Source organism: Abramis brama (genome assembly GCF_963993115.1).
Source record: "Abramis brama genome assembly, chromosome: 17".
NCBI lineage: Eukaryota > Metazoa > Chordata > Actinopteri > Cypriniformes > Leuciscidae > Abramis > Abramis brama.
In genome coordinates, this window is record NC_139979.1 from 33347711 (window position 1) to 33370965 (window position 23255).

At 38.3% G+C, this 23255-nt stretch overlaps 1 protein-coding gene across 1 annotated transcript in view; it reads right to left on the bottom strand.

Annotated features, from left to right (window-relative positions):
* Positions 1-1446: 1446 nt before the first annotated feature.
* The window catches only part of hace1 (HECT domain and ankyrin repeat containing E3 ubiquitin protein ligase 1), a 29678-nt gene continuing 7869 nt past the window's right edge, over positions 1447-23255 (bottom strand). The window contains exons 9-24 of the mRNA XM_084089590.1: positions 22996-23097; positions 21386-21492; positions 21145-21295; positions 18881-19188; positions 16505-16573; positions 15765-15852; positions 14138-14249; positions 13951-14048; positions 10774-10861; positions 9185-9334; positions 8079-8275; positions 7132-7263; positions 4872-4970; positions 4458-4528; positions 3004-3117; positions 1447-2812 (exon numbers count right to left, since the gene is read on the bottom strand). Coding sequence (XP_083945716.1) covers positions 2710-2812; positions 3004-3117; positions 4458-4528; positions 4872-4970; positions 7132-7263; positions 8079-8275; positions 9185-9334; positions 10774-10861; positions 13951-14048; positions 14138-14249; positions 15765-15852; positions 16505-16573; positions 18881-19188; positions 21145-21295; positions 21386-21492; positions 22996-23097 — 1989 coding nt within the window. The 3' untranslated portion in view covers positions 1447-2709. The remainder of the gene's footprint in view (positions 2813-3003; positions 3118-4457; positions 4529-4871; positions 4971-7131; positions 7264-8078; positions 8276-9184; positions 9335-10773; positions 10862-13950; positions 14049-14137; positions 14250-15764; positions 15853-16504; positions 16574-18880; positions 19189-21144; positions 21296-21385; positions 21493-22995; positions 23098-23255) is intronic.

A 23255-nucleotide genomic window follows, 5' to 3' on the forward strand; every position in this document is an offset into this window, starting at 1 on the left:
CTGCCGAGGGCCTCATACACACTGCGGTTATAGTAGGCAGAAATCGATGTGTGGCATGTTGTGAGGTGCTTGGTCGTGTTCAAGATGTTGAGCTTCAGCAGGAGAAAATGAAAGCTAAGATTGTGTTTATGTAGGTTTTTGAGAGAATCCAGTGTCAAGTGTAGTTTTTTCTGAAAGCTGTTTATTATTAGTGCCGTTGAATATTCATCACTGCTACTATGAAGCGCTGCCCTGGAAATCCAGAGTTCTCGCGAGAGCACAAGTTGAATTTTCTCAGCGAGTTACTCTGGCGTCGAGTAATGATGCTCATTAAATATGCCCCTCGATCTGAGCTGCACCAATCACATCGGGTTATCTGATATAGGCGGGCCAGAGGCGAGATGACGACAGCGCTGTGACGTCGAAGTCATTAGTTAACATTGCAAGATGGCTATGGATGAACACCAGTTGTTTGAAACGGCTTTGGCCGCTACAATGAACGAGTTAGACTTGGCTTTTTATCTAAAACAGGAACAAAAGAAGAACCCTTGAACCTTTGCAAGAAGGACGTTTTTGCTGGTTAGTCTAATCTACCAGTTAGCTCTGCTGGTAGCTGAGCGTATGGGGCTTGTTGTGATTGGTCGTAGTGTTATCCAATTGCGTGCAGAGACATTTTCAAATGCATGCTTGGTGCCGCCCCTCGAGCTGGCCGATTTTCATTAGTCAATGCCAGACCATTAATCTTTCAGATTTAGGTCTGGATTTCCAGGCTAGTGTCAAGTGTAGTTTTTACTGAAAGCTGTTTATTATTAGTGCCGCTGAATATTCATCACTGCTATGAAGCGCTGCAGGCGTGACGTATTTTTGTAGGCCAAAACCCAGACCGTTTGCATTTTAGCATTTCCGGTTCAATCGGCCTAAATTCAATGGGTTTTTGGTTAAATGCCTGAAAGATCAAGATATTTTTATGTATTATCCTACAACATAAAATAGACCAGTAAAACCGCCTTGATTTTAAAAAAAGCTTTTGCTCGTCTTGCTCCGAGAAGAATGTCACGTGTTGTAATTTCAACATTTCATCGTGCTCTTGCAAATTTTCAGGGAAAATGTTTTTTTGTTTTTTTTAATGAAGAATGATGGTGATGTTGAAGTCATGTGACCATGGTTTAGTTCGTTCATAGCTTACGTTTAGCTTTTTACTTCTGTCGATTGTATCAAATTTCATAAAAGTTTGTGTTCAAGATTATCATGATAAAAAAAAAAAAAAAAAAAAAAACGTGTAAGAATCAAAAACATTTGTTGGACAGAGCTTAGTTTCTGCTATAATCCAAAAGATAATACAAAAAAAAATATCCTGACTTCACGGTTGGCCTACAAAAATATGTCATCGCTTGTCATAGAAATGTATTATGCTTGTTGAAACCTGCTAAAATGGTATAACACAAACAAATAATAATTAGCTTCATCTGTAATAAAATCCATACTTTAATATTTTTGATGCCCACCTGTAATATCCAAAAGATTGTGCAGTTTACTCTGTCATTACAAGTACAAAAACAAATTTGAATCCCAAATCATAATGATAAATTAGAATAAATAGATTTATAAATCTACATTTTCACTTTAATTCACAACCAATAGTAAAGATATTGTACATTCCTAAAATGATCCGACTTCCCTTTTCAAAATCATTTCTTGACATGTCCGTGTTTTACAAGAGGAAACTATGATTTGTTGGTGAGAATATTTGGCACACCCTGAACACATTATTTGATACTTTTACAGAATAACTTAATTGCACAGAAACGATTTAGACAAATATAAAATGAAGAATTTTTGGACTATGATGACAACCCCATATATAACTAAATACATTTGAGTACATGAAAAATATATATGGCACAATAATCATAAGAGTAAAAAAACAGTCAAGAACACTAAGTGAAAGTGTGCCACAACAGACAAACACATCAATGCAACAGAAAAACTAATTTCAATAATGTGTTGACTATCAGCTATAAATATTCAACCATCTCACATGCATCCACACACACACACACACACACATGCAACTGAAGCATGGCGTGAGTTAAACAGCATCAAATAGCTGAAATAATACAGCCTGGAATACAGTTATCAACGTAAAATAAAACGGACTTTTGCATGAATAAATCCAACAGGCCATAAGAGTGAATCTCATGAAACCGGTCAAGAACATATGCGGGTCACATTTCACCAACAAATTAAATTAGAAATATTTAAATGCATTGCCTATTTTTATGATAAATTAGATTTTGTGGAAAAACAACATCAAAAAAAAAAAAAAAAGTCAAGTATTTATCCATCTTGGTAATTTATGCTGATTTTAATAAGAAAAAAAAAGTATAATAGTAACGATTTTTGATGCAATACAGAAAACACGACTATTACAGCAATGGGAATATCTAAAATGAATTGTAAAGGCCCTAAAAAGGCTTAATTTTCTTTATGCAAAATATAATTTCTTATTTCGAATTGATGGTGAAATGTGACCTGGACTTCCTTTCATACATGCACATCAGCCTCTGGAGTGTCATGAACTCGTGAACTCGTGTCATTTCCCACTGATGTCCTTGTCATAGACTCTAATTTAAAGGCTTTTGAATTGTAGTGTTGAAGAATCCCTGAACTGAGTCGTGTGTGCGTTGTGTGTCCATACAGCAGAAGTCTCAGCAAACGCAAAAGCCTGCGTCACGCCATGGTGTATCCGTAACTCCCACAATGCAGTGCGACCAGCAAACGATCACGCAGGACGTCCTTGCTGGGGTATTCTGGGAGTTTCAGCATGTTAATGCTGTGAAAACAGAGAGATAGGTAAGTGATGCTACATTGTGAGAGTCACACTGGTTTCATTACATGCACTTTATTTTGTTTTTTTTGTTATTCTTTCTTCCTGGTCCCTGTCCTTCATCATCCATGTTATAAAGCAGCTCAGAAACACGAGAAGAGCCACAGTGCCCTCTAGTGCTCCAGTCTCACTCTCACCATGTGCTCGAGGTAGGCAGTAGGTTTGATGTGTAGGGCACAGCGGCGATAGTAAACTTCTGGAGACCACTGCCGCCCATCAGAAAAGCAAATCCTCCGTGAGGGACTCTTGAACTGATAGACAAAGAAAAAAGGGTATTATGTTGCTGTTTGAGCCTGAAAAAGCTCTGCAAAGCTCCAGTTCTTCTCTATGTCAGTGGCACTGTTTCTGAACTCCCTGAAACGCCTCCATTGAATTATTATTTAAATGAGGAACACACAATTTTCCTCATTTAAATAATTAATACGCAGAATAAAGGGGCGGGGCCTGGTTGAGTTAGCTATTAAACTGACGGTTACTTAGATCTGTCTTAAATAGTGTAAATTCATAAATGTTCATGCATTCACGTCTTTTCTGATTACTGTATCAGGGATTTACATCATTTGTAATTATATGAGGGTTATTATTACTATTGTACATAATAAGTGACTTTCCTCACAAAAAAGGTATTTGTAGTCTATAAAATATTTTAAGCAAAGGGGAAAAAAATTGCTATAACAAGGTTTATTGTTTTGTGGGAGGGAAACGAAACACTAAAATACACTATTTTAACAGGGAATAACTGTAATAGCTAATATTTCACAGTAATGTCAAGAAAATAAGATTTATGTAAAATGAAGGAGATTCTCTAAGATTCTCTATATCAGTGTCAGTGTTTCTGAACTCCTGAAACGCCTCCATTGTAGTCTTGAGTTTCCTCCGGGAACGAACGTCACAATATTCCTCATTTAGATAACTCATACGCAGAATAAAGGGGCGGGGCCTGGTTGAGTTAGTTAGTAGTGGTTATGGTAAGGGGCGGGACATTTCCAAAACACACTCAAAGCACTCGACCAATCACAACACACTGCTCCAGCCGACCAATCAGAGCACAGTGTGCTTTTCAGAGGGAGGGGCTTCATAGAGACAGGAACTAAACAGAGCGTTACTGACAGACTGGGAAGAGAGGAGCAAAATGATATATGCATCATTTTGCATATATTTATATATATATATATATTTATATATATATATATATATATATATATATTTATATATATATATATATATATATATATATATATAATATATATATATATAATATATATATAATATATATATATATATATATATATATATATATATATATATATATATATATATATATACACATATATATACAACTATTTTAAATATATTACCAAAATATTTTGCATGTAATGGATTTACAAAACACGCAACCATTCTTAAAATTGTGACAACAAAGAATTCGCCATTTTTCCTCTCTTTTTCTCAGCCATTTTTTCTTTTAAGGCAGAAGAGAGAGAGAAACTTAAAGCTTAGTTTCAGGAAGGAACTATTGTACCCTATAAGTGTCACAAGCAATTCCCGTTGCAAGTGCCTGAACACAGCATGAGGAAATATCGATACGTACCTTCCGGTAACAAACTGCAGGAGAAGGACTCTTTCTTCTTGAGTGAGATTTTCAACCACTTCCCAAAACCACTGCAACAAACACACATGTAAGTCTGTGACCGTAGTCTGGCTGAAACAGGCTGGGCTATAAAATCACTGAAACTATGACACAGCAGATATTTGTGAAATGACACATTTTTGTGTATTGTTTTTAATCACTACAACATTGCAAAAAAATAAATAAAAGAGTGTAACAATTATTTTGTTCAGCCATTTACCCTTTACTACTATTGCTAACTCAACAGTGCTCTCACTATTAATAAATGTGTAAACTGCGATGTGTAAAAATTGATAATATACTGTGTTATTAAAAAATTGATAATATACTGTCTAATATAAGAGAATTATAGCTGTGTATGTGCTGATGGGATACCTGTATCACCGGCTCCTGCAGGTCATAGCCACTAGTGTACTCGGTGTTCCTCTTCCAGTCCATCACATCGATTTCAGGCATGCCTGACAACAGCAGCTCCTACTCAAACACACACACACACACACACACACACACATTCAATCCCATCAAGCATCCGCAGCAGATAAACACACACACACAGAGACTCTGATTTAGGCATTTATAACATGGCCTAACACTTTTAAAGAAACAGTTCTCTCAAAATATCAATATTTTAGAGACTGTTTATGATTTTGTAGTGTAACACCGTGTTCAAACCAGACGTGCCGCGACACACGATACAAGGCACCTTTTAATCTGAGCTTTTGTCCAAACCAGCCACAACGGCAATACGCGTCGATTCTATTTAAGAAATGTAAAGTATAAAGTATGACAATGATAATCTCGGGTTCTGATTTTGTGCTTCATTTAATGCTAAAAGAATTTAACGTGAGTTTGAATATCATTTTGCATGACCTTTGCAGCTATACTGAAAGCTGCAGTGAATAATTTACCTTAGAAATTGAAAATAAATTAAAGTAAACAAAACTGTTTGAACTGCAAACTCAGTTTACAGACATGAACAAACGTGTGTATTCTTTGACAAAGATTGTTTCAGTCACTCAGTATGTATTTTTAATTTTTAATGTTAAACTTATATGGTTCCAAATGCAGTGCACTTGCAGAGAGACTCCGCCCACACGCTCTTCTGATTGGCTGTGGTTTTTGATTGATTTGTTTGCGAGTGCAGTGCACTTGCAGAGAGACTCCGCCCACACGCTCTTCTGATTGGCTGTGGTTTTTGATTGATTTGTTTGCGAGTGCAGTGCACTTGCAGGGAGACTCCGCCCACACGCTCTTCTGATTGGCTGTGGTTTTTGATTGATTTGTTTGCGAGTGCAGTGCACTTGCAGAGAGACTCCGCCCACACGCTCTTCTGATTGGCTGTGGTTTTTGATTGATTTGTTTGCGAGTGCAGTGCACTTGCAGGGAGACTCCGCCCACACGCTCTTCTGATTGGCTGTGGTTTTTGATTGATTTGTTTGCGAGTGCAGTGCACTTGCAGAGACTCCGCCCACACGCTCTTCTGATTGGCTGTGGTTTTTAATTGATTTGTTTGCGAGTGCAGTGCACTTGCAGAGAGACTCCGCCCACACGCTCTTCTGATTGGCTGTGGTTTTTGATTGATTTGTTTGCGAGTGCAGTGCACTTGCAGAGACTCCGCCCACACGCTCTTCTGATTGGCTGTGGTTTTTGATTGATTTGTTTGCGAGTGCAGTGCACTTGCAGAGAGACTCCGCCCACACGCTCTTCTGATTGGCTGTGGTTTTTGATTGATTTGTTTGCGAGTGCAGTGCACTTGCAGGGAGACTCCGCCCACACGCTCTTCTGATTGGCTGTGGTTTTTGATTGATTTGTTTGCGAGTGCAGTGCACTTGCAGAGACTCCGCCCACACGCTCTTCTGATTGGCTGTGGTTTTTAATTGATTTGTTTGCGAGTGCAGTGCACTTGCAGAGAGACTCCGCCCACACGCTCTTCTGATTGGCTGTGGTTTTTGATTGATTTGTTTGCGAGTGCAGTGCACTTGCAGAGACTCCGCCCACACGCTCTTCTGATTGGCTGTGGTTTTTGATTGATTTGTTTGCGAGTGCAGTGCACTTGCAGAGAGACTCCGCCCACACGCTCTTCTGATTGGCTGTGGTTTTTGATTGATTTGTTTGCGAGTGCAGTGCACTTGCAGGGAGACTCCGCCCACACGCTCTTCTGATTGGCTGTGGTTTTTGATTGATTTGTTTGCGAGTGCAGTGCACTTGCAGAGACTCCGCCCACACGCTCTTCTGATTGGCTGTGGTTTTTAATTGATTTTGTGGCGTCACATCTGGTTTAGACAGACAAATTGCTTGTCACTGGAATCGCGTCTGGTTAAGAAACCGTGTGTCTTGATTCGTTTACTTGAGCATTCACAGCAATAGCAGTGCAAATGCAAGTGGTAATATGTTTATTTTGTGGATTAATCTTATATATACAGGATGTGTTTGACAGAACTCATTAACCTGCTGATGCTCAGCTCTATCGTCTTAATCCATACTACAAAACATACTATGATTTTTTTTCTTTTTCTTCAGTGAGCACAGGAGAGAAAAACAGCAGAGAGAAACTCCAAATGAAAACTGCAACATGAGAATATAAAGAGATCTTTGCAGGAGTCTCATGCAGAGATGAGAGGAGGAATCCACTGACCAGCTCATACTCATCAAAGAGCTGAATGAGCGAGGGAAGGATGAAAGTGTGAAAGCCCTGCAGGAAAGCATTGATCTGAGGCTGAATGGCTCGGGTCATCCTGAGCTCCGTCACCAGCTGCACATACTCCTCCTGACACACACAGAAACAGCACAAATCAAACCATCACCACCATCCAGACAGCGCTTTGTACTCGCTAGTCTTGGGCGACTACAATGAGGACGAATACCACTAACAAAAAAACTCATGTAAATGATTTAAACTGCTTTTTTGAAAATTACAATTCATCTTTTTTCTAAAGTACCTTTGATTTCATGTGTGAAAGTTTTTAATGAGGGAAATTATTTAAAGCATGATGGTTACAAAGAGACACAACTAGCTTCAAATGGAATGAATATTAACTAGCCTGGAAACTGGCTCATCTTACCCCAATGTTCCCTTACAGATGATTCAAAGGTTTGATGTAGACATGCCACAAATATGTTTTTAGTAACACTAAAACGGTAACACTACAATAAGGTTCATTAGTTAATTAACTAACATGAACTAACACTGAGCAATACATTTGTTACAGTATTTATTAATATTAGTTAATGTTAGTTAATACAAATACAGCTGTTCATTGTTTGTTCATGTTAGTTTACAGTGCATTAACTAATGTTAACAAACACAACCTTTGATTTTAATAACTTATTAGTAAATATTGAAATTAATACTAACTAAGATTAATAAATGCTGTAGAAGTATTGTTCATTCTTAGTTCATGTTAACTACGGTAGTTAACTAATATTAACTAATTAACCTTATTGTAAAGTGTTACCATTTTAACCCACTGCTATTTTCTGCAAATAAATGCTCTAAATGACAAATCAGGATTGACTATAAAAGAGAACTGAGACACTTCTAACTGAAAACAATGACAATATATATATATATATATATATTACCTTGTTGTCTTGTGTGACCTGAATGGCAGTTCCTCCTGGTTTGAGCGGGAACTCTTCCATGTTTCCGAACACATCCGTCTCCACGGAAAAGGTGAGCTCGAGGCCAAGATCACTGATGTCATTGTCCAGGATCCACTGCAGGTTTTTGGCGTACTCTGGGTCAATGGACGACACATCCTGATAGCTCACTGGGATGCCTGCAGAGATCACACACAAAACACATTTTAACTCGTGATGCACGTATCAGACACTCGTTTACATGCACATACTTTTCCCACTCTACAAACCGTAATACTGGCTTGATCAGTGTGTGGCGTATTGGGTATATGATGCATAAGACAATTTCTGATTCTTGTGCTTGTAATCATGCGCAATGACAATGACCATCAGGGTACGAAATGTTTAAGTTACCGGCCATTCAGAACTTCTACTAGCGCCCTAAGAAGATATAAACCAGATTAACTACGTCACAGCTTTTTATATATTATATGTATATAATAAGCTTGATTTCATACATTAATTATTCTTATACTTATTCAAACAAAATCCTGTCATCCAGCATCTCCTCCCTTTCTATTTCATCCTCATCACCAAAAATGTGTTTTAGATGGACAATACAGCACAAAGAATATCCAAAAATGTAGGATGTTGGAAAATAACAATATCTGTTAATCAAAAGCTTTTTAATCTTCGCTATTGCATCAATGCAAATGCAGCGCACCGTTATGTGTTGTGTAGTGACGTCTGTGTTCAAGTAAGCCAAATATGTGCAGATTCTGCACAATAATCTGCACTAATAATCTAAATCTACACAGATTTGGCTTACACGATCTTCCCCGCAGAGTAAACATAACAAGTAACACGCCAAATTGGCTCGTGATTTGACAGCGTTACCCGCCACTGTCGATTTTTACCCGCATTTGGCGGGTGTTCATTTCAAACCCTGATGACCATGTATTGAGTTCACTCACTTGATTAAAGCGTATCAAGAATGTCTATACAAGTTCATCTGTACACATATGCATGCGAGAACAGGTTCAACAAACAGAGTCAATGTAAAAAGAAATGTGCTGATTCAGAGTGACTCTGAGAGTGGAGTGTGTTACCCAGTATGTGCTTGTAAAAGGAGCGTGTGAAGTAGATGTTCACCAGCTGTCGATGATAGAGAGCCAGACCCAGGATTTGACCAGCAAATCGGAAGTAGTTCAGATGGTCTGGATTTACAGAGGAATTACTGTTGGGTTGAAACGTGGTACCTGTAAATGAAAAAATAATAATAATAATCCATGCACACACATGCAAAACACATATATAAATATTTAAACACAACACAGTGTATCTGAGAAGGGAAGGGAATGTTATCTATTTCCGCATAAATCCCGGAGGAGATGATTCTTCTGAAGCCGGGTTCCCACTAGCCAATATCTCTTTGCTGATTTGAAGGCATTCATTTAAAGACTCACGAGTCCGAGCCAATCCCTGCGTGTGGCACATCTCTCAGCGGGTGATGATGATGATGTCCTCAGCCAATCCCAGCTGAGTTCACGGTCCTCAGACCCTCAGACAACATCAAGCTGCCCTGTGACAGAGACCGAAGAGCTTTCCCCACACTGAGAGAAGCCTTCTCTGCCTCGTCTGGCTCCGATCACCCCCAGCAAGCAACAGCCGTCATTTCACCGTCTCGGTTAACTACAGACCCGATATAGTCCGGCTGTGAGTAACACACTTCTAGCCAAAATAACCTTGAATTTGGTCACATGTCGTTTTTGCCAGAATAACTTGTGAGATGTATGATATCCCATCATGTAAGCAAAGTCAACAGTGATTACAAGGTGTTTGGTTTCATTTCTTCACTCATTTCATTTCTTTGTTAATTGATGACTAGTCTATTCTTTGGATGTGGTTTAGACGTCTATTAAATTTTCACTGACAGCTCAAATTCTGCCTTGTTTTAGCCTAGACGTCAGGCTGTGTTTGGACATCTTTTAAACGCAGAATAGCTCGCTGGGCCAGATCAGCTCCAAACCTTTCCCTCTTCAAGAGCAACATGGTAAAAGCAGACTCTTCCCTGGTGATTGTTCAATCCAGGGGGTTTTCCTGCACTTGTATTTTTATCCACCTTATTTTTAACGTAAGACAGTGAGCGGACATTTGTAACTTCAATTTGTCAAACCTTCCGGTCTCATCGCTTCCAGTTATTTGAGCTGTACTAAAACTGTCTGTCATGCTGCTTGCTATTGCAAACTGTTATTTGTTATATATTCTTAAATGTATTATTGTACATGCTGGTTTGTAGTGCAAATTATTTTTTCATTTAAAGCATTTTGTTATTCTTCCAGTTATTGAATAATGAAGGCTAATGAATAGCTCGGAAGTCACAGAAAATAGCTTCCACTTTGCAAAATGAGGTGGATGGAATGTAAATGTTTTTTCAGTGAAACTAAACATGCACATATAATTTGTATGTCCGTAAAAAATCAAATTCATATCACACCCATTCAAAGGGGAACTTAATGAACTGCATCCTTATTTTTTTCTTGACACTTTTTTGTCACTCTATGTCCATATCAATTGATGAGTAACACTACAGACAGAGGAGAAGATATTTCTGGCCAATATGAAGTTGGCTAGTGGGATCCTGACATGGGAGACGCACATTTGAACTACACTGCATTTTAGAGATGATGTCACTTACCATCGGCAGATTGTGTAAACAGCGCGTAGTCCGGGTTGATGATCTCATTGGACAGAATGTCAAACCACTCTCTGACCACACCCTGACCCTGAAAACAAGAATAACAATGTTCATGACATCAACCCTAGATCTTATGGAAGCTTGTTTCTGCCACACACACACACACACAAAAAAAGTAATTGCGACTTTTTACCTCAATTCTGACTTTTTTCTCACAATTGCAAGTTTACATTTCTTATAAAGTCGCAATAAAGTCAGAATTGCGAGATGTAAACTCTCAATTGTGAGATAAAAAGTCACAATTATCTTTTAAAATGTTTTATTCTGTGGTGGAAACAATAAGATCCTTGCATCAAAACAATCAAAAATAATCTAAAATCTTGTAAAATAGCCAATACACGAACACATATAGAAGACTCTTGATGCAAAGCAAGTTAATGCTGCCTTCACTGAACGTGTTCACATTTGGCAGGTTTGGTTGGATTAACACGAACTCTGCTGTGATTGCTTTGTGCGGTTCATTTGAATAAGTGCCCGTTTTTAGTGGAGTAAAATCTAGCAATAATATATTTGGGTCATAATGCCGGATTGAAAAGCCTTAAAGGGACAATCCAGCCAAAAAAAGTCAAATTCTGTCATCATTTACTCGCTCTCAAGTTTTTCCAAACCTGTTTTTGTTTCTTTGTTCTGCTAAACACAAAAGAAGATATTTTGAATGTTGGTAACCAAGCAGTCGATGAACCCCAGTGATCTCCATAATGGAAGTCAATAGTGCCACACAACTGTTTGGACACCAACATTCTTCAAAATATCTTCTTTTGTGTTTAGAACAAAGAAACGTATACAGGTTTGGAACAACTTGAGGGCGCGTTTTGAAATATATTAACCCTTTAGAACCGGCTGTGTCGTCGCCGACACACACCAGCAAGCTGTATTCATTTTACCGTAACTCTTCAACCGTTTGCACTATCAAAACCATTCAAATTGCCCCTGACAGTAGACAACATGCGCTTTTCTGCAATAAACGGCTTATTACGGTAATTTCATGCTTTCCGTCAGCAAATGACAGCAGCTTTCTGGCAGAGCGGGAAGGAAGGATTTGAACAGAGATACGAAGCGCGGCAGGTTAGAGTGTTTTGGATTAGGGCTGGTCCGAATACCATTTTTTGAGCTTCGAAGCTTCGGTAGTAATGAACATCGAATATTCGAAGCTTCGGAGAGAGGGGGCTGAACATATTCTTCTCTCTAATAAAGGCAGGAATCTCTATGTGTCTGTATGTCTGTTTGCATAATTATTATTTCGAGAACCGTTCATCCAATCGACTTCACACAGGAGTGCAGTGTCGCAATATAGATGGACACGCGAGACGACACATTCAGAATTTAAACTTTTAGTAAACTACAGAACAGCGCGAGCGGGAAGCGGCGCGCCTCACGCGGGCAGGGCTTATATTCTCCGAAAACGGACACTGCACTAGTGATATAAAACCATAGACTGTAAAAAATATAAAACGCACACACACAGGTCTGTTAAATTAAGCAATACTTTTAAGGTAGTCTAATATTTTTCTGACTAACAAATTGCTGACACAGTAAAGGGTAGATTTAAAAATAAAAAAAAATTAAATAAAGAAAATCGAAATTTAAATAAAGAAAAAATGAAATTTAAATAAAGAAAAAACGAAATTTAAATAATGAAAAACGAAATTTAAATAAAGAAAAACGAAATTTAAATAAAGAAAAAAAATTTAAATAAAGAAAAACGAAATTAAGTTAAATTAAAAACGAGATTAATTTAGATTGATAATAACGGGTAAAAAGGCTAATACATTTTGTTTCTATTATTCTATTTTCCACAATGTCAAAGCAACGCAGCTTAACCCAAAACACAAGCATTCGGTCCATACAAACTCCGCTGTTCTGCTCTAGTCAGAGAACACTCCCGTCGGTTCTATTTCTAGCATGCACGTTTTCCGCTTGGTTCGAGCCGCGCCTGAGACGTGTGTCTCATGCAGGCAGTGTGCAAACTCCAACCTGTTAACATGGGAGCCGAAATAAAAACGGACACGCCACGCAGCCAGTGAGTCGCCGGCCTTCAAGCGCGAATGAGAACCGTTTCGCGGGGGATCCCAAAAAAAAAATACCGTTTCGCGGGGGTGTGCAAAAAAAAACAAAAAAAAAACGAATATTCGAATGTCAAATTTTCAAATCGAATACCAACCCACCGAACGATTATTCGAATATTCGGGTCCAGCCCTATTTTGGATTGCATAAAATAATAGAAGAAACGAACAAATACATGGAGAAAGAAGTGGTAGACAGCAGAAGAGGGGATTGGGATGTTTTTAATGAAACTTGGGAGGCGGATAGCGTTACTCTTTTACGTATCTTAGCATGTGGTGTGTGCATGTGTATGTGTGCATGCCTAGTATGAATGCATACCCAAGACTTGTATATATGTATTATATACAAAAAAAGACTTGTATATATGTATTATAGTTCATTTTTCAAGTAAAAGTGTTCGTTCGTGATTTCAGTTTTTTTTCTAAATAAAAATTAGTACATTTATTTTGTTTTTTTGTCTATTTAAATTCTATTTACAAACTCACCATACAAAATAATGGTCAATAACTGTAATTTGTTGAAAGCTAATCTTTTTCTGAAAAAGCTTGCACATGAAGATAGCACATTGTTTTAGAATTTTACAGTCAAAAAATCTAAATATGTGAAAAATACCTATTTTAGCTTCAGGTTCTAAAGGGTTAATATTAAATGAGGAGAGAATTAAAACAATTTTGGCCGAACTATCAACCAATCTGATGTGCATGATCCGAATGAAATTTTGATCAGATAGGAAGGGTGGTGTAGACCTGGTGATGTGTATATTTACATACATTTTACATCTTACGAACACGCCTGTTTATTTGCATCCAGTGGAGGAGACAGAATATTTAATAAATATTGGCTATAAAGCTCTTGCTGTTGTATTTTTGTTGCTGCCATTCTGATACTTTTACCACTCTGCATTGTGCCAAACAACACCACTTAACTGTGGCAGAATCAGTGTAACGAGGCCTCGTTTGGTTTGTGGTTTACTCTCTTTTGACAGGGCTGCATGTCTGAGAGTGCCAAAAGATTTAAGATAAAGATATTCCTGGGCGACGTGAACAAGCTTACCATTCCCTCTTCACCGTGGAACCGCACGGCGATGCCTTGTTTGAGTTTCTCGTTGGAGGACTTAGACACAACCTCACAGCTGCTGCGGAATATAGAGTCTGAAGGAAGAAGATGAAAACATGAATCAAGGAAGTGGAGACAGAAATATGAAGGATCCTTTTAACAGATAATGTGGAAATTCTTCTACCTCTGTGAACAAGAAGAATATCATTTTCATTAACCGGCCGGTGAACCATATCCGAGTCAGGCTGTCCGGCCAGAAGATGTTCATAAAACCACTCACACCGGTCTTTAAAAGGCTGAGGAAGACAGATAAACAAAGACCCGTTAAACACGATGACGATCATTACGTCTTGATGTCACAGATGAAGCCTTAGGCCAGAAACAACTGAACACAAAGATGCAAGTGCAGACCTGAACACTTGAACAACGCAATGCAAGCACACAGCAGGTCAAACTACGGCTGCACGATATATCCTTTTAGCATCGGTATCGCGGTTACGAAGAGTCACATGATCGCAGGATGTGTCAAGAACAGGGATCGTAGCTAATCTGTACGGACCAGACACCACTGTTCAAAACGCACATGATTCTTGGATTAATCGCAGAGTTTAACCATCATAGAGTGAAAGTTCATCATTTTCATGTGTTTTAGGTCCTGTCAGTTTAAACATTCAAGTGCTTTTAAAGCATTCACACACACAGAGCAGCACGCAAACACCGAATCATCTTCTGTTTCTCGTCTATTTGTAATTGAATGGACACATAGATGCAAACTTATGATAAAAATGCCCATCTATTATGGCTCACACGAACAAACAACTGAGAAAGAAACTGATGCGTATCATTATACTGGATCTGTGCATTCGGTCTTAAAGTGACAGCAGCCTAATAAACCTGTTGCTGTCTGTGTCATTATTGTCAATCAAAGAACTAAACACAAAGTCAAGTCACCTTCATTTATTTAGCGCTTTTTACAATATAGATTGTTTCAAAGCAGCTTTACAGTGATTATTGGAAATTAATGCAACAAAGATTGTTTTGGCTGTACAGCAGATCTAGAGGAAAGTCATTGTCCAGCTTAAGTAGGTTTTGACTGATTCATTTCTGTTTCTGTAAAAATCTTTATTTATTAACTTGAACATGAGACCATTTTCAACTGAAAACAGAAAACTTTAATTCGTTCTGGCCGTTCATTTACACGACAGCGTTTTGGTGGCCTGAGAACGGTTTCATAGCGCACGTTTCTGAAACGGGTTTTGAAAGCGATGCCGTTATCATCTCCGTGTAAACTTCAAAAACGTGAATCTGTGAATCTTTCTTTACAAAGTGACATTGCCAATTACTTGTCTGGCCTGCATAATACAGCGTTTCAGTCGTTTCCACAGATCTGTGTGAACGGGAATCATTTTGATAACGTTTTCAGAGGAAAAAACTTTTGTCGTGAAACAAAAAAACTTTGAACAAAAACAAAAAGAAAATCACTTTTGTAGCTGTAACTAAGATTAATTATATTTAATTTATACAGTGAAGACTATGCAGTGTTATTTTACATTTGATTATTCAATTTCTGTCCCTGAATACAGTAAGACTAACCTGAAAAACATAAAGCTCTTTATTTCATTTGTATCTTTGTTCTACTGTATTCATCTATGCTTGCAATTTGTTTATTTTCTATGCAGATTCACTCCACCTACAGAATCACCTCAATCATTCTAGATTGATTAATTCTTTCCAAATAGAGCTTTATTCAAATCATCTTCTTCTTCCTAAAGTTGTTCAGGCACACGATCTGTTTCAGGATTCATGCTTACCTGGCCTTTGATAATATGCATGAAGCGAGACATGAGTTCAGGACATTCCAGCAGGAAGTGGAAGTGGTTGAAGATAATTTTGGGATTCCTGGGAATAATGAAAGCGCAATTGTAAGAAAGTGTTTTAAAAGTATAGGGCTACACATGCATACGTACACATATGAACTAAACCATAAACTAAAGTTTAAAGGTATCGTTCGCCTGAAAATTAAACTGCCATATTTACGCATATATATAGTAAAGTGTAATGTATTCCTGTGATCAAAGCTGAATTGCTGAGATGCTCAAGAAACATTTATGATTATTTTCAGTGTTGAAATCAGTTGTGCTGCTTCAGATTTTTGTGGAAACTGATTTTTGTTTTTTCAGGATTCTTTAATGAATAGAAAGACCAAAAGAACAACATTTATTTGAAATAGAATCTTTTGTATCATTATAAATGTCTTTCATGTCACTGATCAACTGAATGTGTCCTTGATGAATAAAATTAATAATTATAAAGAAAAATAATAAAAAAAAAAAATCTTCCTGACCACAAACTTTTGAAAGTCGTGTCGACTAGTTTTATGATATTGCTTTTGTGTTTTTTTAGAGCTTGTCAGATGCTGTCACTATGAACATTCATTGAATAGAAAAAGAGATGCATGAAGATTATTTCAAATGTTCTTTTTTCCTCATTAAACTATTCTTTAATAAGCAATGTAACAGATTTATAAATGTATTAGATGTTCTTGACTTACCTTGTCACAAAACACTTGAGTACTTCATCATGTTTACAGACAAACTCGATGAATCGAGGAGAGGTCATGCTAGATATCAGAGAAGGAAAGAGAGTATGCAGGGTCTCAGACTTGGCCATGAGAGTACATAAATCATGCATTAATTAAAGAGCGATTTAACAATCTAATAACATTATCATTAGAGAAGCGGTGGTGGTGTCGGGTGACGATTAAACCATATTATTAAACAATTCATAACGTAATAACTGCACATAATGTAATAAGCATTTCATTATTAATGCAATAACATTTTCATAATGTAATAACTTTCTCAAAACGCAATAAAATCTTGAGTTCAGAATTTAATAACCATCTTTCACCTATATGTAATAGGTTATTGTATGAGACATTTATTGCATCATGAACACACTGTAGCAAATAATGCAACCACAGTTCACAGTTGTTTACAATATAACTGTCTTTCAATATAATACATTTGATCACAAAATAGGCTACATTGTGAACTCAACATTTTTGATAAATATTGTACAAATTTTGTGATTATGACATATTTCATCATTATAAGTCATAATAACCCAGAAACACATTTTTTAAATCCTTTTTGAGATATAGTCATATAAACTTGTTTATATTCTACCAAAATGTATAATGCATTTATAATTCAAGGGATATGAGTGATTTTCACAACTAATGAACTAAAGACATTATTGACCAAATCATTAGGTGAAAGCTCTTCACAGGCTGTTATACTGATTATTTGGGTTATGTAAATAAAAGTAATGCACAGTAATAATAATAATAATAGTATGAATATTTGAATCTGGTGCCTTTCACAGGTTTGACTGGATTTAGATAAAAAATGCATTGTTAGGGAATATTAATACCTTTTTATGTTTAATAAAAATATAATAATAATAATAATAATAAAATAATAATAATAGTATGAATATTTAAATCTCGTGCATTCTGTAGGTAGTTACAGACTGGATTTAGATTTAAAAATGTTCTGTAATGGAATAGCTAAAACAATTATGAAAAATATGACGTTTTTGCCGAGATTATATTTTAATACATTTCTCATAAAGTAAATTTTTTGAGCTCAAGATTTTATTAAAAATAATTACATTATGAACATTTTATTGCATTAGTAATTCAATACTTATTACATTATGAGTTGGCACATTTCTCAGTTCTACACTTTTGAAGCATTTAGGTCCACGTATAAAGTTCACATGTAAATGAGAGTTGTTGATGGTTCTTTTATCCAAAGCCTACAGTGTATTCAAGATATCCATTTTGTCAGTATGTGTGTTTTCCTGCTGGATATCGAACGCATGGACATGTTGTCCCTTTCGAACAAGCCATTTTCTGCGGTTTATTTTGATCAAATGGTCTGTGGTTTTGAGGTGATGTTTCATGTGTGAAAATGATTCTTCATGCTTCATCACAACCATTCTCTCACAATTTTAACCCCGATGAATCTTGACATTGTCATCCTGGAATATGGCCATGATGTGTGTTCCTACATGGTTGTTTAACCTAAATATTAGGGCTGCACGATTAATCGTATTTTAATCGCGGTAGCGATATCTGCCGCTCTCGATTAATTTATTCATTTATTAGATATTTTCCCGCTCGTTTTTTATCCTGAAAACGTTTTTTTTTATTAGACATTTGCATTATCTTGCATTGTAAACAAGTCCCCACTAGCATTGATGTTTGTGGTTGCCAGATCTGAATAGCTTAAATCTCCCAAATTACCCAAACAGAGCTTTTCTCTTACATTTTATTCCCCGTGTTTTACTTGTTGTAGTTGGTTAAATGAAGTCTGATGGTTTGAAATTAATACCCGCCAAATGCAGCTAAAAATGAACTTTGGCGGGTATCGCTGTCAAATCACTGGCCAATTCGGCATGTTATTATGTTTACTCACTTTGCTGGGGAAATTCGTGTGAACCAAATCTGCTCGGATTTTGCGCAAATACTCGTGCAAAACCGTCAACTGTCTCTTCTCTTTCTCTGTAGTTTCTCAAATGAGAATAATCGTGATTAATTATCGTGATTATAATTTTGAGCAAAATAATCATGATTATCATTTTAGCCATTATCGTGCAGCCCTACTAAATATGCTTAAGATTAATTTTTAATAAGACTGATTCTAGACTGACTTTGTTTAATCCCCTTTCAAGGGTGTCAGAATACATTTGTTCCACAGAGGACTAGAAATATCACAGGACAAAAACTGATATTTTCTGTGAGTGAACCGTGTGGCATCAAGTGTAAAACGCTTGCTCCCAGCACGATTATCATTACAGAATATACAGCTTTTATACACTGGTTTTGTGTGGACTGGTTTGAGTTTGAGGTCAGTCTTACCCATGAGGCATCTGACAGGAACAGCACATGTAGAAGGCCTGGATCACGGCGCTCAGGCGACTGGCTATCATCGAGATGACGTCCTGACCGTCGGCATAACCCTCTGGTGTCTTCATCACGGAGCTGGCGTCCAGTAACAGTGGGCCACTTTCGCTGGATCCCGAGGGGTCGACCTCCTGCTTTTTCATGAAAAGTGAGGCGATGTCATTTCCTGAGGATGAGGTTGATGCGTCTGTGCTCTCCTTCTCCAGCTCAGTGGAGATGAGGACCAGCCATTCATCAAGAGAGTGCCATAACAGCTCCAGAGGCTAGACAGAAACACGAGAGAACGTCACTTCAACACAAGACCAGAGAAATCATGTTCCTCTGTGCAGCGTTCAGCATTAGGGCCAGGTGATATATTGAATATTTATACAACTCTTAGTTCTAGTCCTTGATTCTGATTGGTCAGTAGCTGTGTTTTATTCATGATAAAGAGACCGTCTTATATTAGGGAGATGTGCGGGTCTGTATCTCTTACCATTGGAGAAAGTGTAACGGCTAACTTGGATCACATGAGGCACCTCAGCCAATGGTGTAATGGCAGTGCCCGCAGTTAAATTTTATGATATTTTATGACCGGTCTGACCGGCGTTAGCTTCGATATAGCCGAAGCAAGTCGATCACAGGAATGCAGGAAGTATGGCCTCCGTCTCGTCCCCTTCTCAGGGAACTAGGGTTACAGTCGTAACCTGAGACGTTCCCTTTGACATATAGAAGATTCAGCTTTTCCTGGTCCTGAGTAGTAAAAGGAGGAGGACAGAAAGCTTGCAACACGGTAGGCCTTGGTAAATTGGTCGGCGCTTTAGGGATGTAGCCCTGCTTAGGGTAAAGAAATGCCTTGACCATCCCAGGTGCGAATTCAAGGCAGGTGGGAGAAACCGAAACGACCTGAAGGTCTCCGACTCTCTTTAGGGACCAAATAGCCAGAAGAAAAATGGTCTAAAACAGATCCACTTCCACTTGGCCATAAACTTCCCATATATACTCCACCCCCTCGCTCTCACCCAAATCCCCCAGCAGGTCAGCCTGATAAGCTCACTGTGCAAATCAGGAAAGACAATGGAAGGCCATAATGTGATGGAGGTGACACATTAGTTTGTGACAAAAAGCGATAGTCTAATTTGCTTTTGGGACAAGTGCCTTGTTTCTCGTCCGGCCACTCAATATTAAGTTTAGCCTCGGCACGAGTCATCCACCAGCTCCTCATACGCTGGGAAAGAGGTGGCGAATCCTCTTCCCCCTTGTTTTCACTTTCAATGCTCAGCACATCTACTTCCTCAGTACTAGAGCACTGAAGCATTGGGCTCTCACCCCGGGCGGAAGAAGCTCCCGACACCAGTGAGAGAGCACTGGATCCCTCGGGTAAAGGAAGAGAAAGGGCGGAGCCTGTCTTCTAACCCGGCCGAGAGATCCATTTGCGTTCCATAAGAATGCCTTCTCCGTGCTGCCTCCGGATCCCTGAGGATCGCAAGCCTGGCCACTTTCCTCCAAGAGTGACAGTTTTCCACAAAGCTGACAGTCAAGCCCCCTCGAAGGCTGACATAGCATGCTCCGCTCCCAAACACACAACACACAAATCATGTGTATCCCCACCCGTTAAATAACGCGGGAGAAGCGCACAATTTCAATGACTGCATTTGTTTCACCATGAAATACTGAGTGAACAGACAATACAACAGTAAATATGACAGACAGTTTCAACACAGAGCGCTTGCTGAGGCACAGAAGCTAACGCCGGTCAGACCGGATGTGATTATCCTTTCTTTTTCATTTTAAAGCGTCGTCGACGCAGCGAGTCTCCTCGAGAGGGAACTGCATTTAAGATTACACTAATCTTAATTGTAATTTAATACATTTAATTCATTAAAATATGTATTTTTTTACCATCATTCATTAAAAAGCATTATATCATCATCATTAGGCACACAGTAGTTGAGACAACAGTTCATGTTTTATTTTAATTAAACAACATAAAATTTAACACAATATTTATAATTAAATTATTAATTTTGTCTTTATTCATTATTATGAATTTGGGATACCATCGGCTCATGTTGCGTTCCCAAATGCAAATGATAAGCGACTCAAACACACAGAGTAGCATTTACTGCGAATCGAAAGTGAAAATGAAAAAGGCTTTGGTGAAACAGAACATTCCTTTCTTTAAGCATCTGAACATTGGCATTGAGTTAAGATTTGTTTGCAGTGTAATGCCCACTGACCTTGAACACCTGGCTACGGGGCGTCTTGTTTCCATTGTAGCACATGTCACTCCCGTTGTTTGGGGAGGACGGTCCCAGGCAGAACACGTGACAGAAGATCCGGATAATCCGGAGAAAACTCTTTGTTTGGACCTCAAAGTTACTGGACAAGCTGAGTGGAAACGGAGTGAGAAACTGATTTGAGTAAAGGATAGAAATAAGAAGAGGAATTTCTTGAAAACTGTGGATAACGCAGATGCACCTCAGCAGTTTATGTCCATTTGTGGTGGCCACGTCAGCCAGGCTGGTCAGGATCCTTTGGTAGTTGGAGTCGTTTTGCTGAGAAACATATTCTAGAACCTGCCGTAGCTTTGAAATAATGGTAACACTTTACAATAAGGCTCATTAGTTAACATGAACTAATAATGAACTGCACTTCTATAGCATTTATTAAAGGGACACTCCACCCATTTGCATTAAGCTTTGCATTGTTAGAAACCCAGTCATACTATTGAATGGTCGTGCAACACTCTCTCATTTTCCCCTGAGACGGGAGAAATCCGTTATTTACCTCTTACACTTCCTCCTACAATGACGCAAAAATCGTCATTTTGCGTCATTGTCGGAGGAAGTGTAAGAGGGGGGGATTTCTGTTGAGACTACAAGCACTAGTTCCTCATCTCTCCAATCTTTCCCAGGGGCGGGAACCGCTCACGCTACAGACCTATTACAGATCAGTGGGTGGGACTTTACTCTCTGAAACTGAAAGCAATATCCTCCATCTTGTTTGAAGCTAAGCTAACAGGCGCTGTGGAGACAGATGTAAAGTTATGACAATAGCGGAGGAGAGTGCTCAATATGATATAGAAGAAGAGGATTTCGGAAGTCTGATGCTTGAATCAGGTGTTTGTGGCTACCTTTACAAGCCGCATTATAGCGAAGAGCAGCCGAGGCAGAAGACCTGCCTGCCGTGGACGAGGAGCCCGGACTGGCTCGAGTTAGGGCGGACTGGTGGCGCCGGTGATCTCACTATGCAACTACGAACCGCTACGAACACAGAGATAGAGTCCGTCTGCGGCAAAGAATTTCAACGATGACAATTTCGCCTGGACGAAATCTCTGAATCAGACGAGGACACGGACGTTTGTGTTGTGAACTATCCTAGTTCCGCGCCGCATATGTTCTGACTGAACATCCAGGTACCATGCAATAATTCACCTTTTCGAAAGAAATACAAACGAGGAGTAATGCACTAATGAGTTTGCCAACTAACTAGACATTTTGTGTGAAATGAATTTCAAGCTCTGGTGGTAGCTAGCCTTGTAGACGGAAGAGTGATTTCTCTTATATGCAGATATGCGCTGTTCTGGATTAGTGGGAGTGGCTTGCGGAGCTGTGCAATGTGGTGCATTGTGGGAGTTGTTGTCTTTCATACAAATGCGTCCTGAAGTTATTTTTTGTCTTGGTCCTCGGTCACGAAGGCACCAAATTCAAAATTTATTTTACATTTCGACTACATATATGACCCACTTTCAATAAAAAACAATGTTCAAATGGGTGGAATGCCCCTTTAATCTTTGTTTAAATTAATTTCAACATTTACTAATACATTATTAAAATTAAAAGTCGTATATATTAACATTAGTTAATGCACTATGAACTAACATGAACAGCTGTATTTTTTATTAACTAACATTAACAAAGATGAACAAATACAGTAACAAATGTATTGCTCATGTTGGTTAATATATTAACTAATGTTAACAAACGAACCTTACTGTAAAGTGTTACCAAAGTAATAATCATCATGTAAAAAGGCATTTAGGTACATAAACGTATGAAGAAAGATAGATGAGGAAAAAAGAGGCGTACCATGTTTTCTTTCATGTCGTCATTCTGGGTCATCTGTATCAGCGTCTGGAAGAGTCTGCTGTGGTGCTGGATGAGAATCTCACACGTTTCACCGTAACCACCCTACAGTTAGACACACACGAGCTTTAGTGCCCTGCACATGAGTACCGCACTTATTATCGCTAGCTAAAACTAAAACTAGAGGTGTAACGAGGATGTAAACGATATGATTCGTGATATGGTCTAGACTTAGTTTTATCCAAGACTCAGCTTACTGCATT